Source organism: Rhinolophus sinicus, linkage group LG06 (genome assembly GCF_036562045.2).
Source record: "Rhinolophus sinicus isolate RSC01 linkage group LG06, ASM3656204v1, whole genome shotgun sequence".
Classification (NCBI taxonomy): Eukaryota; Metazoa; Chordata; class Mammalia; order Chiroptera; family Rhinolophidae; genus Rhinolophus; species Rhinolophus sinicus.
Window position 1 is genome coordinate 39,412,534 of NC_133756.1, and position 18,299 is coordinate 39,430,832.

Genomic DNA, 18,299 nt, shown 5'->3' on the forward strand with positions numbered 1-18,299 from the left:
CAGCATGTACCCAGAAGAATAAGGAAAGCTATATCCAGGGGAGGACAGAGGTGTCCAGAAAGTCAGACACCTACTTCTACAATTACACCTGATCAGGATGGAAGCCCTCCCTCTGGACCTTAAACTATCTTTGCTGAGAAAAAAGTTGTGGGAAATCATAAATGGGTCTAAACCTTTGCTTCAAAAAGAAACAGTTATTTGAACATTCAACTGTAATTATGAAATCTATACCGGTTTCATTAAAACTTACACTTTGTAGAAATAATTACAGTATAGAAAAGAAGTACATAGTTTAAAATCAGGTAGCTTTGTTCCTTTGTTTTCCTTTTATTCTATCTACATTATACCCTGAGTTAATTTATATCAATAAAATTATGGATATGCTCTCATGAAGTAAATGGGAAATGAAAAAAAGAGGAATTATAGAAGATCTATCAATAATGACATCTAGCTTGGACCTTAGAATCATATAGATCAGAAATGATTCCACACTCCATCACCTACTAGCAAATCTGGATTTTCTTCCTCATAATATGGGAATAATATATACCTTGGAGGATCGTGTGAGTGTCTGGCATAGAGCAAGCATTCAGTCTTATTATTTATAATCTTATTTTTCTTGTTACTGTTTTATGAAATGCTATGTGTAGAACTAACTCAGTGTCTTAGATTATCATCTGTGATTTTTTTTAAACTTTTAAAATTTTTATTTTAAGTGTATTTTTCCAGGACCCATCAGCTCCAAGTCAAGTAGTGTTTCAATCTAGTTATGGAGGGCACAGCTCACAGTGGCCCACCTGGGGATCAAACCAGCAACCTTGTTAAGAGCACCGCGCTCCAGCCAGCTGAGCTAACTGGCCGCCCCCATCATCTGTGATTCTTAAGGTCAGCATAATAAAGTAGAAATAAATCATGGTCTATGTTGAACATTTCTTGTTATAAATATGATTTTGTAGCTCTAATGTACACAAAACTTATAAGCATTTCTATTAGTACCATGAAATCATGAAATAGGATATGGCTTTCCATTATTTATATAGAGAGATAATTCTCTCACCAGTCACTCTTTTCCAACTGCCATGACTTTGGTTCAGGAGAAAATGATCCTGAAAGAAGATCTAGGTAGTTTTAATAGCTCTTTGTGGGTCTCAGATGTAACTGAACCACTTTTTAGATATACCTACTAAAGAAATAGTCCATAAAGGCATATTGGGGTAGGTAATCAATTGATGGAGGCAAATAATACTATTGAAACATTTGCCATTTATTTTTAATACAGCTCTTTTAAGCAGGCTGATCAGTTCCCTTTATGATTTTACCCTTGTAAGTACATACTATTTTGTTCTTTGTCGCTGTTGCATGACATTCCATTTGGCAGTAGGCTTATTTTTAGCCAGACTATCAAAGTATTTTTCAACCGGACTGTCACTGCACTTGAACTTGGAATCTTGTAGTGTGAGGAACTACATTGGAGAAAAGAAGAAACTTGTAACTGATGGGAAATTATAAGTCTAGACCAACCCAAACTTGCACTGGTAATTAATTATCTTATATCCTTAAATGTAACATGGTTTAATAGTGGCTGTAGATAATTAACATTTCCTTGAAATATCTGTTAATTTTCACACAGAAGGTAAGACAGTGTATTATACAAAATTGTTGTGAAGATTATCTGAACTCAAATTATTTTTCTCTAAAAGATCTTTAGAGAAAACAGAAGATTTCTTACAAAAGTATATTAGTTCCTAGGTATAATGGTGTAGAAGAAATGTGTAATACTGATGAATATAGAGATTTTAGAATTACATCTTAAGTATCTAGTTTTTAGAACCTAAAAATACTTTTCAAGCAACTGGAGATTGCTATAATTAAAATGCAATAAAATCAAATGAAATAAGTCAAATATATCCTTCTATGTAAATACATTATATCAAATGGGTTCTTAATTACAATTCAGTATGATTGCATTTTAAATATAAACATCTGCATTTTAAACTCACAATCAGTATTTTAAATTATTGTAGAATTTAGAATAAAAAACAGGTTTAATTGTATATTATGATGTATGCCTATATTTTGCAAAACAGCTATGAATGAATCCTATTTTTTTTTAGATGAATGGAAGAAAAAGGTCAGTGAATCTTACGTTATTATAACAGAAAGATTAGAAGATGACCTGCAAATCAAAGAAAAAGAACTTACAGAACTAAGGCACATATTTGGGTAAAGTTTTTATTTTTTTGTATCTGTGTCTTCATCATTTATCTTGTTTTTAGACATGTCTCTATATATTTAAAAACACAACCCTAATAACCTCAGATGTAACCAGTCGTGTTCCAAGTCTTAGAATGTAAGGGTATCCCTTCTTGACCATTTATATATCCCCGAAAATGTAAATACCTCATCTTAAAATATGACTTACATGCTCCTGTCACTAAAGTTTAAAAAATAGGGGAACCTAAGAGGTAGCCTTTGAATGCAAGCTGTTGCTGCTCCAAATAATCTTCTCTGGAATCAGATCATTCTTGTAAGCCATGCCGGCAACAAACAGTAAGACTCTCTTCCCAAATGAGGGTAGGTTATTGACAACATTGTTTTCTTTGGACTACTAGGGTTAAGTCCAATTTTAACACACCCTCTGTTCTCTTGACATCTAAAGGCTATCTCTTAATGGAACTGAGTATCATTCTGCCCCTGAAAAATCATATAACAATGTGTCATATTGGCTTCAGGCTTTCAGTGGGTTTTGGTCCATGATAACAAGAGAAAAATAATCTGGCACAGTGTTACAACCTTGGAAGACACAAAATGTTCAGAAAAGAGGAGCAGGACCCCTATATACACAAGCAACCTTTTGGACAAATTGAATCTGGCATTGAGAAACTAGATGCATTTTGGAAGTTCAGTGTATGTTAGCTGAACTGACTGAGGAAAAGTTCCAGTAGGTCAATTAGCCATGTTCACTTATAGCTGTGTTATTCTTGTAATGCACTCTTGACAAAGAACTCTGTGGGTTTTACTTGGAAAACAAGTGTAAAGCAATGACCAAGTGACATATTTTTCAAAAAATTCAGATATCTCAAACATATGAAGCTCTTATAATGGCAAATAAAATCCATGTATAATATAGTTATATGAAATTTGTCAGTGGGTTAATAAAGGCTTTACAAATGTTCAATGTACGGTTTGGAAATAGTTGATTCTCTGTTACTAGGCCAAGATGTTTAACTCAGCACTGACACTCATGAGGAGAAACCCTAGGTTGACTTTTTTAATTTACTGGGGGTGACATTGATTAGTAAAGTTATATAGATTTCAAGTGTGCAATTCTATCTATACTACATCATCTGTATTGTGCATTATGTGTTCACCATCTTAGGTGAAATCTCCTCTGTAACCATATATTTGACTCACTTTACCCTTTTCTACCTCCCACCTCCCCCGTTTTCCTCTGGTAACCACTAAAATGTCTGTGTCTATGCGTTTTTGTTTGTCTGTTTGTTTGTCTTGTTCATTTGTTGCTTTTAGTTTTATATCCCACATATGGTATATATGTTCCACATTTTCTTTACCCAGTCATCTATCAAAGGCCGCTTCGGTTGTTTCTATGCCTTGGCCATCATGAATAATGCTGCAATGTACATAGGGGTATGTATATCTTTCCTGATAAATGTTTTCAACTTTTAGGGGTAGATACTGGGTTGCCTTTGGTAAGTAGTATCACATGCTCAGTTATGGACAAACATTTAAATGTAGAGATGTGACTGGCATTTTGGTGTGATAGATTTATACACACATATCTGTTTTGTGGGAAAAGAGATATGAATATAGAACTTCATCATAAGTCCTCTAGCTCTTGTTGACAGATAAATATGCTGAATGCAATGTAATTAAATTGAAGAGATTTTCCTCAACTTTATGTAGTCAAAACTTTATTTATTCACTCATTTATATATTGATTGCTTTGAATTTAGGAAGTACTGTGTAAATTTGTTGAGGCTAATTTAAGCAGACATCCCTTTAAGGACTAATCTTGGCAGTGGGCTTGACATGCAGGTTATTTTCTCATAGCACATCAACACCAAGCCGTTGCTTCTACAGCCCCTGCTGTAACTGACTTCACCCAATTCTCACTGTGCGTTATACATATGACTCCTTCTTTGCTGGTTAGTGTTAGGGTGAGAGGCAGGAATCAGTGTCAGGAAGATGATAGTTCAGGATTTATCGTGCCAGTTATATTTAAGGTGCTATTCTAGACACATCCTCATCATGACCATGTATGACAGAAAATGTCATTTTTGGTGAATAATAAACTAAGGACTAGAGACATTGTATCTTGTTAAGACCACATGGTCAAGAAATGCTGGAACTGTGATTTGTAACAATGCCTGACTCCATAGAGAGAGCTTTTCTTACTATACTTGCTTCTTGCTCCAGTATTTCAAAATCTGGTTGAGGAAAAACACATATGTATCAATAGATAATTCACAGAAGACAGTCTATGACAAGTGCTAAGTGAAAGGAAAAACAAAATCGTTTTCACGTATAAAAAAAGATTTGAGTTCTTGATTCAGTCATCAATTTTGAAAAGCATTCCAGATAAATAAACTTATATACTTACATAAACATACATAGACAAGGATGAATACGTACCATGGAAAGTCTAGTGGAGGCAAGAAAAACTGTCTCGACCATTTTATGTAAGTTGAATAAGAAAGCTATGTCAGTCGGTGTAACAGTTTTGCAGTCATACAGTTTTAAATCCAATTTCTTCTATTTACACAGTATGTATCCTTATATATTTTACTTAATCTCCTTGAGCCTCATTTGCATCTGTAAAATTAGGTTAACAATAACCTCACGAGATATTTGCAAAACGATGTCCATTAAATGCTGAGTACAGGGCCTAACACACAATACACGTTGAATAATCAGAGGTTTCTAAGATCGTGATTCATTGGATAAATAAGGGCAGTCTTATTGGGCAGACTGATGGCTTTATTATCAAATGGGGGTAACAAATAATTTATTAAAAGTTAGGAAGTGAGAAAGTTAGGATAAAATGTTTTATATGAAGAGGATGTTTTCGAAAGTGAAAATGTAAAATGCTAGAACAATTCCAGATGATCTGAAAATCTGAAATCTAACTTTTAAAGATTGTGCTCAGGAGGGATGTGAAGAGTCTTCTGGATAGAGTATTAGAAGGCTCATCAAAATGAATGTGAAATTCCATGAGAATAATGGTAGGGCAATTTGTGGAGAGGAAGACTGGTAACCTGGTGCTGAAGCCATTCAGGTAGATACAGAAATGTCCAGTTAGCCAGAGGTGAGAATAATGAAACCAAGGAGAGGATTACCGGATCCCAGAATCATGTTTTTCCAAAGGCTAAGGACTTCCTACAATAGAGTAGCCGGCAGTGCGTGCTAACATGTTGTGTTCCATGACTCCACCCCATATCAAATGAATCCGAATCTCTGAGGATGACTTCCAGAAACCTGAGTTTTTAACAAGCTACCCAGGTAACTGTTTTGCATGCAAAAAATTATACTTATGCTAAAGTTTGAAAACTGTACATCTAGAAAGATAATCCAAGTTGCTCTGAGAACTCTGCCTGAGGGTGATATCAATAAAGGAATGAGGAACATGTGAACAGAAAACTGGCAACTAGTATGAACTACACGGAGTCAAGGGAGCAAACAAACAAAAGCTGCTATGTCTGATTCCGTCCAGGCAGATAGCATCATCATGGAAGAAAGCCAATGGTGCCTAGGGCAAATTTCAGAGGATTTTCTTTTCTCTAGAATAAAATGATGGATGACAAGGAAAGAAAAGAATGGAGTGCTGAGAATATAAATTGTCTTACTCATTGACTCACACACCAAAATGTTAAGGGTATTTGGGAAGATTAAATATAAGATTGTATGAAATCACATTTAAATGAGTATCTAGGTGTCAGGTAAGTATTTAAACCTTTTTTTTTTCATCTTTATTCAAGCTTTGCATACTGTAAGGGGTACTTCTGTAATGAACAACTATGTTATTCTGCCTAATATCAGGCTTACTGTAAACACGTAGATAGCAGTAAAACTGTATAAAATGCCTCAAACCGTAATTAACACTAGAGTAACAGGTGGAGGATTACTGATGTAAACACAGGTTTGTCTGTTTTGTTTTGTTTTGTTTTTGTTTTCTGTGAGTTTTTGTTTTGTTTTCATTCGATGAGAAGTTTCTTTATGGTATTTATGGTAGATACTAAGTCCATTCATTAAGGGATTTTCCACACCATAGTGCATCAAGACTTCTTTCAGCTCAACTATACTATAGTCTCCTGATAAAGCTTTCATCTACAACATAATGCATAGCTATACAGTATTAAACTTTAAAAAGACAAAAGGAACTAAACCATTATCTTGCTTATGGCAATTTATAGCACCTTAGGAATAAGAGCTTCATATGAGACAGAAGAGGAATGGAAATGGAATGTTCCTTCATCTTCCACAATAAATTTGCATTCACTCATACATTTGGATGTTTGTTGAGATAATGGATGGGCAACAGGAAATGATGAGGAAAAAGAGAAGGCAGAAGAAGGAAAGACAGAAGGGGTGCATCGGAGTACCATTGTTTGATTATTCCCTCCTCTGTGCTATCTCTGATCTTTGTGTTTATAATAGCACTCAATTCATGGTGTTGCTTTTGTCCATTTACAGATCTGTCTGACCACTATTATATGTGTTCACTAAAGGCAACTTCTTTGTCTTATTTTACTTTATTTATTTCTTTTACTGTAATACCTATTTGTATAGTGCTTGAAAGGAAAACAAACTAACAACTTAGTACCCACCATGTGTTAGGTATTTTAATATGCGTTAGCTCATATAATCCTAAATGTATATAAATAAAGTGCTTTAGCACAGTGGCTGGCACATGGTAAACTCTCAAAAATGTTAGTTAAAAACTAATCATCAACCCTCTCAGGTAGGTATTACAATTGCCATTTTATTCCTGAAGAAAATGAGGTTAGTCAAATTAAACTGGTTTAAAGTAGATTACACAACTTGTAGGATTGTTCTGGGATTGTACCCAGTTTACCTAATACAAAATGTATGACTTTCATGATCTTGGTTCTCAACCCAACCTGGGAGGGGGAAAGAGGTATGGATCAGAATTATCTTTGAAAGTTTTTCATTTTTCCCGTGATACTCCACGATTCCTGTGTATTAGAACTGTCCCTAGATGTGGGAGTAGAAGGATATATTTATGCCCCCAATCCCCATGCTGGTGATACATGTACCCTTCCATGATCTTTGAAAAACACTTACATACTGGCTCTCCACACGCAACTTTTGAAGGGTTTCCAATTAAACTCTTTTGTTTCAACATGATTTTAAGTCATTAGACATTTTAGAACTATGTTTTGCTAATTTCATTATCAAGACTACTTTTTAATCTGCTTAAATCTGTAATATGAAATTTGAACTTCTATTCCAGAGAAGTTATAATTTTCCAATGCCATGACTTGTCAATATAATCAAAAGAACCCTATTTTTTTCTCATTTTGAATCTATCTTTGCATTAGGTAGATATACCTTGGCCTATAATGATAATATCTCACTTTGAAATTGATTAGGTTTAATAATGAACAAAAATAGTCAAAAGAATGCTTTGTTCCATATTTAGAGAAAATGAGAGAGAGAGAGAGAGAGAGAGAGAGAGGAGGTTTTCTGAGATGCACCTTCCTTCTTATTTTCTCCCCGAAAAGTTCCTCTATGCCGAGCTGCAGTCCACGATACTTATCCTCCAAATGAAATAGCTTCCAAAAACCTACTTTACCAGAACTTTAAGAATTTTAGCTATTATAAAATGAGTAGCTCCAGAAACATTTTTGGCTGACCTTATCTACGAAAAAGAGTGAAATTCTCTATAAAGGTGCTAACTAAAACATTGAGGGTGTAAATGTCATCTTTTAAAATTAAAATAGAGTAAAAGTATTATTTGGCATGTTTGGTTAGTATGTTGTGCTAATTCTCAAATAAGCAAAAACCAAACAGCAACAACAACAAAAAGACCTCAAACCAAAAAGCAGATAATTCACATTGTTCAAAGACTGTCTACATCTCTACTCCTTTTTTCTCTTTTTGGTCTAGGTAAAACTAGTTCTGAATAAAAATTTGCAGGAATGTCTTGTAAAACACTTATGAAGGAGCTTGATCTCAATCTCTCTCTGTCTTAGTCTCTGTCTCTTTCTCCCCCCCCCCCCGTCTCTCTCTCTCTCTAGCTTGCTACCTCACTCCTACTTCTCCTACTTTTATCACTCCTATTTCTCCTACTTTTATCCTCCCTCTATTCTTTTTTTCCTATCCCATACTGCCTCCATTTTTCCTTTCTCCTTCCCTATTCTCCTTCTCAAATGCAAAGCAAAACAATTAAAAAAAGGTTAAAATAATCGATATCAATGCTGTAGTAGAAATAATTATTATAGCAGCTAATATTTATAAAAGTCTTACAAGGTCTAACCCATTTAAACTCACAATAACAATGTGGGAACAGAGTCCCAGAGAGTAGTTCCAGGCTCTTGGCCTCACATGGAAAGGTGCTGGCTCAGTTATTAGATGGCCATCTGCTGTGGCTGGGTGGCCATCAACTGTTACCGGTTAGCCATTAGACACTAATATAACTGTCGTGGCTACGCTAGGGGGTTGGTTGGTGGTCAGAGAAGCAGACAGTGGATTGCGGGTAGCAAGTGTGATTAACAAGCCGGTTAAGGATTGCGGATTGTGTTGATTCTACTTTTGTGTCTCGACCAGCTGCCTTCGAAAATATAGCGGTATGACTCCCCTAGCTATGGCTCTGTTGTTCCTTTTTGGCCTCACCATATCCTGTGTTCTTGTGTGATGAGCAGGAGCTGAGTCCCTGCTTAACAAACAATATCTATGAGATAAGACTTATTGTCCCAATTTTATCATCCTTAGCTATTCTTACTCTATCTGCCACTGTATCTCAATAATTGCTTATTGTATGAATGAATGAATTAATTAACAAACTTCCTGTTGTTAGGTTGCAGATTTGATCTGGGAAACATTAGACAAATACATTTCTGTATATTTCTTAGTGATATGTCTTGGGAACAGATCTTACTGATGATTTTTCTCTTTCTGTTGTTTGGGGGGAGAAATCAGGGACAGCCACAAAGAACTAAAAAAGAAGTTACAATCAGCCATTTGAAACCTAAATTACCAATTTGGGAATTAGATGATCCATAACAAATCCTTACCTTCTTTCTACTGCCTTGGCCTTTCCCTAAGTTTTAGCCAATGAATTAATTATATATATATATATATATATGTATTTTGGACAATGATGTATTATTTTTTTGGCCAACTGTTCAAATGTTACATTTAATAAGTTTCCACTTGTGGTCATGTCAGATATTGTCTTGAAAGGATGAGGTCATAAGAAAGAAGTTTAATTGGATCACAAAACTGCATACTTTCCTGGATAAAAGGTAAAGGCTAAGAAAAGAGTCCATTATGCTACAAGATAGAAGGTAACCTTTGGGTACAGAAGTACCATTTTTAATGATTAAGGACAGAAGTTACTGTTAGAAATGTATTCATAACAGTGACTTCATTTTAATTAGGAGCTTCATTCATGCCCCAGCAAGCACAATGAACTCATTAGGATATGTTAAGTTACAGTATGGCATGGTGATGAAAAATGTAAGGGGAAATTAAAAAACAAATTGAGCGTAGTGTATTAGAATACATAAGTGACGCTCAGTTGGCAGTGAATTTGACATACACAGCTCCTTTAGAAGAGGCAAAAGAAGAGAAAATGAAATACATCTCCTAGTAATGATTGCTTTAAAATCTTGACTACTTTAATTGCATGTATCAAAACAGAAACATTTGACTAGAAGTTAATGGAAAGTGAGAGTCAGGATTCAAATATATCCCCAAAGTAACTCTAATTTTAAAAATTACATTCCTGTTATTTAAAGTTAAGATAAACATTGTACTATTAAAACTGCACTTGACTGCCAGTTATTGTGGGAGTCTATTCTCTGTTTAGTAGCATTAATAGAAGTTGCATGAATTCAAGGAGGATAGATTTCAGGAGAACAAAAGAAACAGGCAGCAACTCAGTTTTGAGCAAGGAGCTCTTTAGGATTGTATACTGAGTCACTTAATAATGGCCAAGTCCAGTTTAAGATTCAGTGAGCGAAGGAATGATTGCTGAATAAAAAGTCACAGATATAATTCATGCTTTCAAGTTTATCTAAACAGACATCCATTTGGGGTGTGTGTGTGTGTGTGTGTGTGTGTGTGTGTGTGTGTTTTAAATAAAGCAGTGGACTTGAGCATCTTATATTTTCTGTTTATTCAGTGTTTACTTTCTTTGCAAAGCTGATAGGGACAGTGAGATAACGATGGATGCTAAGGTCAGTTGCAGGATTTTACTCTCTAGCTTGTATATTCCCAAGACAGATGCATTTAAAGGATCCAGGAATTAGTGAGTAGTTTGTATCAAGTAGAATATCAAGTAGACTGTAGAAAACACTCTGTAGTGAGTATGAAGAACAGAAGTGGCGCATACAGTTGATGGTCGTAAGTGTTGTGCCAGACTGGTTGAATGCATTATCAAGTTAGAGAACGGATTAAGAAAACCATTGAATCTACCTTCTCAATAAAATGATTTTCAGCACAACCTTTTATTTTCTTCCATTTGGATTTGTTCTTTTAACATCTCCAGTGTTGAATATAGTTTCCCTATGGTAATGGTGCTACAGGACTTGAATGATAAAACTGTGATGCTAGTAATTGCTCTGATAAGTACCAGGTGTCGCAACAGTGAACTTGACCATTTTTACAAACATCTGAAGACAAAGTCAGACATTTTCTATAGCAGCCTGACTCAGAGTCTCTGTGACTATAAAATACCTATATTTATAGAATGATTGTCAAAATCAGGAAGTTTTATATGTCAAATGTGAGAGGTCGAAAAAGGTCTAATTTGTTTTGAAAATTGTGCTAAAATTCTCCCAAGTGTTAGACTGGAAAAAGAAAGTAGGACGTACACAGTGAACTTGATAATAATAGTAATAGCAATAAAATAACTATTTATTGATCACGTCATGGGCCAGGTACTATAGGAAGCACTCAGTCTCATTTATTCCTCACAACACAATGTCATATGTATTACTTTAATAATTTTATAACTGAAGAAATAGAGGCTTAAAGAGGTTAAATAACTTTCCCAAATTGGAGGGGGGGAAAAAATAAAAACTACTTGTAAGGGAGAAATGGGATAGGATTTTAATTCTGATGTAAATATAAGAACCCAGCTTTTAACTGCTGAAATGATTTTTTCCACTTTTTAAACATTTAAACATGGCAAGTATTGCTGTATATTATATTAGAGGTACACATTGAAAAACTAATTTTCTCAAGGATTTATTGTTACAGAGGCGCTCCCAAGCTTTTTCGTTTTCTCATATTAAGTTCATTATAGTTAGCACAAAAGAAAGTACTTTCTTCCCTGTTTTTCCCTTAGGCTGAAGTTTATATAATTTTTTTACATTTTGAAGTCTTCCCTCTCTTCACCCACCCCAATACTTAGTTTTCTGTCTTGTGAGCTATAGTGTGTTTCATTTGCTGAATAATGGAAAAACCAAGGAAGAAAAGCCAAAGATAGCAGCAGCTCAGAGCTTCTGAATCATTGCCAGTCAACGTCCCTAATTGCTCATCACAACTTTTCCTTTTTATTTAAGGATACTGATGTCCTATAAACTTTGAGAGAAAAAAAATCCAATCCACCCAGCTTTGAAAGCACAGTTCAGCTTTTCAGAACACCTGCACTATTTGAAGTCACAACCACAGAGAGACTTCTCTGAATGGGTATCCAAGTGTGGGCTGCTGAGTGCGCATTGTTTAGTGCTACCTGTTTAGGTTAATTTCTCCAAGCCATCCATCATACAATTAGCTTTGAGAGTTTAGAGAAAAGGCACACATTTCCAAGAATCATATTATTCTGTGAAGATACTGCACATATCATAAAATAGCTATACCATTTACAATTAGACTTTTTGTTTTGTTTTTTTTGTTTGTTTGTTTGTTTTTTTGGCATCACTCATTGAGCTGGGGGAAAGTGCAGACAGAAGTGAATTCAATTGTTAACTATTTTTCATGAAATCGTGGGCTCTTTGCTATATTACCCACATTTCTGAAAATGACTCATTGGAGTTAATATTTCTTCTACAAATGGCATTCCAAAGCACGTTGAGGCATATTTCTCAATATGAGGAAGCATGTGTGTGGGCTGTGCTGCTGGGAAGTCGAACACAGAAAGCAAGACAGTTAGGAGGGTGGGGAAGGTCTATGAAAAAAAACACTGGGCTTGCCATTGCTAATTAAAGCATTTCACTGAGGTCTTTCACTGTCCCTAGATTTAGAAAGTCTCTCTTTTTAGCAGCACCCTAGAGAATAGCACCTTTTCTTTTCCTATTTTAAAATTCCAATAGCTTTTGAAGTTCTTAACTGCGTGCCTTGATGATAATATTCTGAATTTATAGTACCTTTCAAGTGTAAGTACTTTACAAATGATATGGAAGGCTTATTCACCAAAGATTACACTATCTCACTAAAGCTGCTAGAGATTTAAATAGGCAGGAGGCAGCTTGAAGTTGACCTGGGAGGCCAAGGATATGATCTCATTTCTACTGAAAAATATCCTGGGAGTACCAATGACCTCCAGAGGTCAATAACTTTAGCTTTACATTCCTTTCAAAGACTACCTATGGCTCTCCAGGGCCCTTCTGGGGCAATGGTCTTTGTTCAGACCAAGGCAAGGGTTTCGTTAATTGAATCACTAACACTCCTCCTACTCTCACCTGAGACCGAATCATACTGTGCACTATCAGAATTTAGACCTCTTTATCTGTGGAATCTTACCCAGTCAGAGTACAACGCAACTTTGCTTCAGGCGGAATTTGTAATACATTGGGATAGTATTCTTTTCGCCAGTCTCTTATCAAATGCTACCAATTTTTTTTTCTTTTCAGAATTGAATTTCTTCAATTTTTCCCTAAGTATGGTGTGAAATTTTGAGTGTGAAAGCAATGAGTTTTCTTTCAAATGTTTTCTATATATACTCATACATAAATTTTAATTCATCAAGGTATGCTGAAAATTTCAAGTTATACATGGAACATAGAACTGTACATGAGTCTTTAAATGATCTCTCAAATTTTCAATATTTCTTAAAATTGTTTTTCATATATATATATTCAAAATTCATTTTCTAGGTATAAAAGAATCTTAGAAAAGATACATTTCTGAATTTATACTATCATGATTCCCTTTTATAATTTTTCAAATAAAAAATAAACTAAGAGATGAAATTTGTAATTCTCTGTAAAATATTTCTTTCAGCTCTGATGATGCCTTCAATAAAGTCAATTTAAATTACCGCACAGAAAATGGCCTGTCTCTGCTTCATTTATGTTGCATTTGTGGAGGTGAGTACTTGAAACTCAATACTTTATATACTAGTTATATGTATACTATATGGTCAGAGATCTGAGCTGCTCAGTAGTCTACAAGAGACTTCTGTTCATACTCAATTTTCTTTTTTGTTTTCCCTCTGCAACATTCATAACCTTCAGTTGAAGCAGTAACTACTAGGCAGATATTTCAATTGATTTAGCTCTGAATTTAAGTTGCATCGTGCTCCTGTTCTGATCAAGTCACTTAGTTTGCTTGGAAATCCAAAAAGCATTGTTCAGTAGTGGACATGCTGATGAGGGATTAGGTTAAATTAGGAAGTACTTAAAGCATTCCCTAAACTATCATCAAGCAATTGTTTCACAATCTGCAGTAAGATAAGTGGAAAGTAATAAGTGCCAATTATAAAATCTCAAAGCAAAGATTGATCAAATGGAAGATTAAGGGTTTAATTTGGCTCCATACTTTGTACTGTTTTGTTCATTAATGTTTCCCAAACACCTAGGATGGTGACTGGCCTTTCGTAGATACTTAATACATTTATTTAATTAATGAATTAATAGTTAATATTTATTTTGTCAATTCAAGCCAATATTCATTGAATGCAACTTTTTAAATAGAACACTAATGTGTATGTGTGGACTCTCACCATGTCCCTTAACTATTCCTGCCAAATAAATTAATCAGACTTTATTTAAAAGATCTTCCTCCCAAATTTAAACATGCCTTCCCAGCCTTAGTCATGTCCTCCAGTTTTCTCTGATCTAAATAGATCTACTGCTAATGATATTCTCCTGTACAACTAGGGTTTGTTTGTTTGTTTTAAGATTTTTCCCTAATAGTTTATTAAGATGAATTTTTTCATGCTTTTGTTTTAGAACCATCTGATGATAAGAGCACTAAATAAAAAATGTAATACAAATGCATTAAAATACACACCTTTGATACAAAGTTTTCTAAGTATAATAGAACTATTCATTACTAAGTAAGGCTGTCAATAGACAACTTTACAAGTGGCCTGCAGAGCAGCAGTCTGACATTTGCATACATCAGTGTAACGTTTATCATCAAGTCAAAGAGATTTTAAAGTCACTTAGTCTACCCCCTCAACAATTTAACCTTTTTTAAAAAACTTTTCTCTTTAAGGCAACAAGTCTCATATTAGAACCCTTATGTTAAAAGGGCTCCGCCCATCTCGACTGACAAGAAATGGATTTACAGCCTTACACTTGGCAGTTTACAAGGTGCAGTATTTTTTCCCCATAAATTTGCTTTCTATGTTTAACTCCTTTAATGCTCACAAAACCCTGTGAGTGGATACTATTATTATCTCCAAGGTTAAATGGTCCGCCAGTGGTTAGCCAGGATTTAAGACCTGGCAGTCTGGTTCTCTCACCAGAGTTCCTTACCAGGAGACCAAGCTGTCTCTGTGCAAGAGAGGATGAGGTTGCATTTGAGGAATTCATGAAGAAAGCACATGAAAGCTGCATTCTTTTTCTGAATATTTTCCTTAATAAAAAAATATCTCTAGCGTTCCCTTTAGTTTCCTTCCTTCTATGTCTCTACTTTGGCTTCCATGGTTTGTCTCCTTATATCAGTCCCATGTTCCAACCTAGTCTCAGTACCTGTTCAGGAAGTAAATAGAAAAGTGGACTGGAAAAAGTGGGGTACTCAATGTGGAGATAGATCTTTGAGATTGTCATGAATTTATATGATATATAAGTTAAACATGTGTAAATTGTTAATTCTCTTATCATAAGTTTCTACTTGCTCTGTATGTATACTGAGCTAAATATCACACCAGGTCTTACACACATGATTTCTTTTACCATTAAAATAACCTAGTGAGATGCATATTAGAGTTTATTTTACAGAAAAGAAAACTAAAGTTTACAGTTAGGTATAGAGTTAATGTTAGAACAATGATTAGAATCAAGTTCCGTTGGCTCATACTCCCAGACTCTCCTTGTTATATTGCATATTTTGGGTTTTCTCAGTTTCATATGAATTTGTGACAGGATTTGATTTCAGTTTTGTATATGCAGGTCGGGAACAGCTGTTTGCTTATGTCAGGATCACTTTGCACTACATCCCTTTCCTAACTTTTAGAGAGTTTATCACCATGGGGGAAAAGAGCCGTATTTTCTCATGATTCAGATGCACATGTCACTGTTGATTCGTAGTGCAAATGCTGTAATGCTCATCCTTTTTCATGCCTAGTCAATGCTTAGTCAAATTTTCTGATTCCTCCTGGGAGGACTTTACTACCTACTAATCATTCTGCAAAACTTGAATGTTGGCTGAGTGCAGGGTGTAGGAAACAGTGTCTGATGCTGGTTTTTCTGCTGAGTGGCAGGAGGTGAAAGTAGAACAGCCCCAAGGAATAGGAAAGAAGCGGGTGATGGATAGTCAAGGCAGCATGCAAAACCATGAATTCTGAATCAGACTGTCTGGGAAATTCTTTTCTATATTGGTTTATTTTCCTAAGCTTTAGCATGGCACAACCACCCAAATGGGTTCTGAATGAGTTACAATCTTTAAAAGTATATTTCTTCCACCTCTGTTTATCAACACTAAATTTCCATTTTTAGAGTTCCTTTTGCTATCTATTTCTTCTGTTTTTTTAAAAATATTTTACAGAAAAATATGTGGACTATAACTTTTTTGTAGCAAGTTTAAACAAATTTAGAATCTTAGGCTAGAAGGTAGGCAATAATTCTTAAAAGGCCATGCTAGGATACATGATTACTCTGCTTATTTCCTTAACAAAAGTACGAACAAATTTAATTTACCATTCCACTTTAAACACAGAAACGATATAAAGTAGCCATTCAACTACCATTGTATTAAATCTAGTTTTAATTATCCCTTCCATGAACTACTGCAATAAGTATATAATTCATTTTGGGCTCCAGTTCCCTTCCCTCATATATTTTAATAAAATTTTATTTTAATGTTATTTCAAACAAAAAAAATTACCAGAATAATACAAGAAGTTCCTATAAACACTTTATCCAGATTTACTAATTGTTTTCACTTTGTCTCATCTCCATTATCATTTTATTTGTTTTTCCTGAAACCTTTGAAGATAAATTAAAGACAACATTGCCCTATTGTTACTCAAATCTCCGATCTTTATTTCCTAAGGAAAAAGAAATTCACCAACATAATCCCAATACAATTATCAAAATCAAAAAATTTAACACTGATACAATACTATTAGCTAATCTATAGTCCAAATTCAAATTTGGCCAATTGTCACAATAGTGTCATACATAGCTTTTTATTTTTTTCTAATTTAGGATTCAATCCAGAGTCATACATTTCTAGTTTTCTTGTTTCTGTAATCTCTTTTAATCTGAAGGAGTTGACTTGCTTTTCCTTGCCTTTCTTAACCTTCATATTTTTGATACATACCAGTTAATTTTGTATATTTCTTTAAATTTTCATAAAAATTACAATTGTACTTTATTTTGTTGTTAACACTCACAAAATGAATAACGTAATTTTCACATATTTTCATTGGCCACATCAGCAGCTCTTTCAATTACACACCCTGGCATGCTGGGCCTGCTTCAGGGCTGGGTCTTTTCTGTCAACGGAGGCATCATTAGACGGAATGGAGGAGATGTTTAGTTCTTTCTTTCTTTTTTTCACTTTGTGTGTGTGTGTGTGTGTGTGTGTGTGTGTGTTTGACAGGAATTTGATTTATTGAAGTATAATTTATGCACAATAAAATTCACAATTTTAAGTATACAATTTGATGACTTTTGAAAATGTATATAGTCATATACCATCATCATAATCATGATATAGGAATTTTCTATCATACACAAAGGTTCTTTCATACCCTTTGACAATCGGTTCCCTCCTCCATCTTACCTGGCCTCAGAAAAAAAACACATGTGTTTTCTATCACTATAGTTTTCTGCTTTCTAGAATTTTGTATAAATGCAATCCATTCAGTATGTGTGTTTTTTTTCTTTAATACATGTGGTTTCTCTCACTTATCGTAATGCTATTGTTGCATGTTTGGTAATTTATTTCTTTTATTGTGGATTTATATTCCCTTATGTGGATATACCACAATTTGCTTAAGCATTCGTCTGTTGATGGATGTACAGGTTGTTTCCAGATTTTGACTATTATAAATAAATCTGCTATTAGTATTAATTTATACATCTTCATTTGAACAAATGTTTTTATTTCTCTTGGGCAGTATCTAGGAGTGGAACTGCAGGGTCACATCATAAGTGCATGTTTAATTTTATAAGAACATGGCAAACTCTTTACCAACCAAGCTATATCATTTTCCATTCCCATTAGCAATATATGAGAATTCTAGTTGTTCCACATCCTTGACAACACTAGGTATGGTCAATGTTTTTTATTTTTACATTTTATTGGATGTATATGAGTATCTCATTATGATTAATTTACATTTCCCTAATGACTAATGAAATTGAATAGATTTTCATGTGCTTATTAGTCACCAACTTTTTTTGGTGTGGTGTCGGTTCAAATCTTTTTCCTATTTTTTAACTTTGGTTTATTGTTTTTCTCAATTATAAGAGATCTTTAGATATTCTGGATACAGGTCCTTTTTTGGATATACATTTTGCAAAAATTTCCCCCAGCCTATGGTTTGCCTTTTCATTTTTCTAACAGTGTCATTTAAAGAGCAAAATTTTATGCATTATAAACTGAGTCTATGTATTTATGCCTTTTTAAAAATGCAGTTATATGCAAATAACTCTTGTAATTACAATATGTGTTCACAACATGTCATAGGCATT

General features: G+C 34.4%; 1 protein-coding gene across 2 annotated transcripts in view; it reads left to right on the top strand.

Moving 5' to 3' along the window:
• Positions 1–1,405: 1,405 nt before the first annotated feature.
• Positions 1,406–18,299, top strand: part of TNNI3K (TNNI3 interacting kinase) — a 267,960-nt gene continuing 251,066 nt past the window's right edge. For both annotated transcript variants that reach the window (XM_019743776.2, XM_074334949.1), the window contains exons 1-4: positions 1,406–1,535; positions 2,115–2,223; positions 13,432–13,517; positions 14,650–14,747. In XM_019743776.2, the coding sequence (XP_019599335.1) occupies positions 1,496–1,535; positions 2,115–2,223; positions 13,432–13,517; positions 14,650–14,747 (333 nt within the window). In that variant the 5' untranslated portion in view covers positions 1,406–1,495. The remainder of the gene's footprint in view (positions 1,536–2,114; positions 2,224–13,431; positions 13,518–14,649; positions 14,748–18,299) is intronic.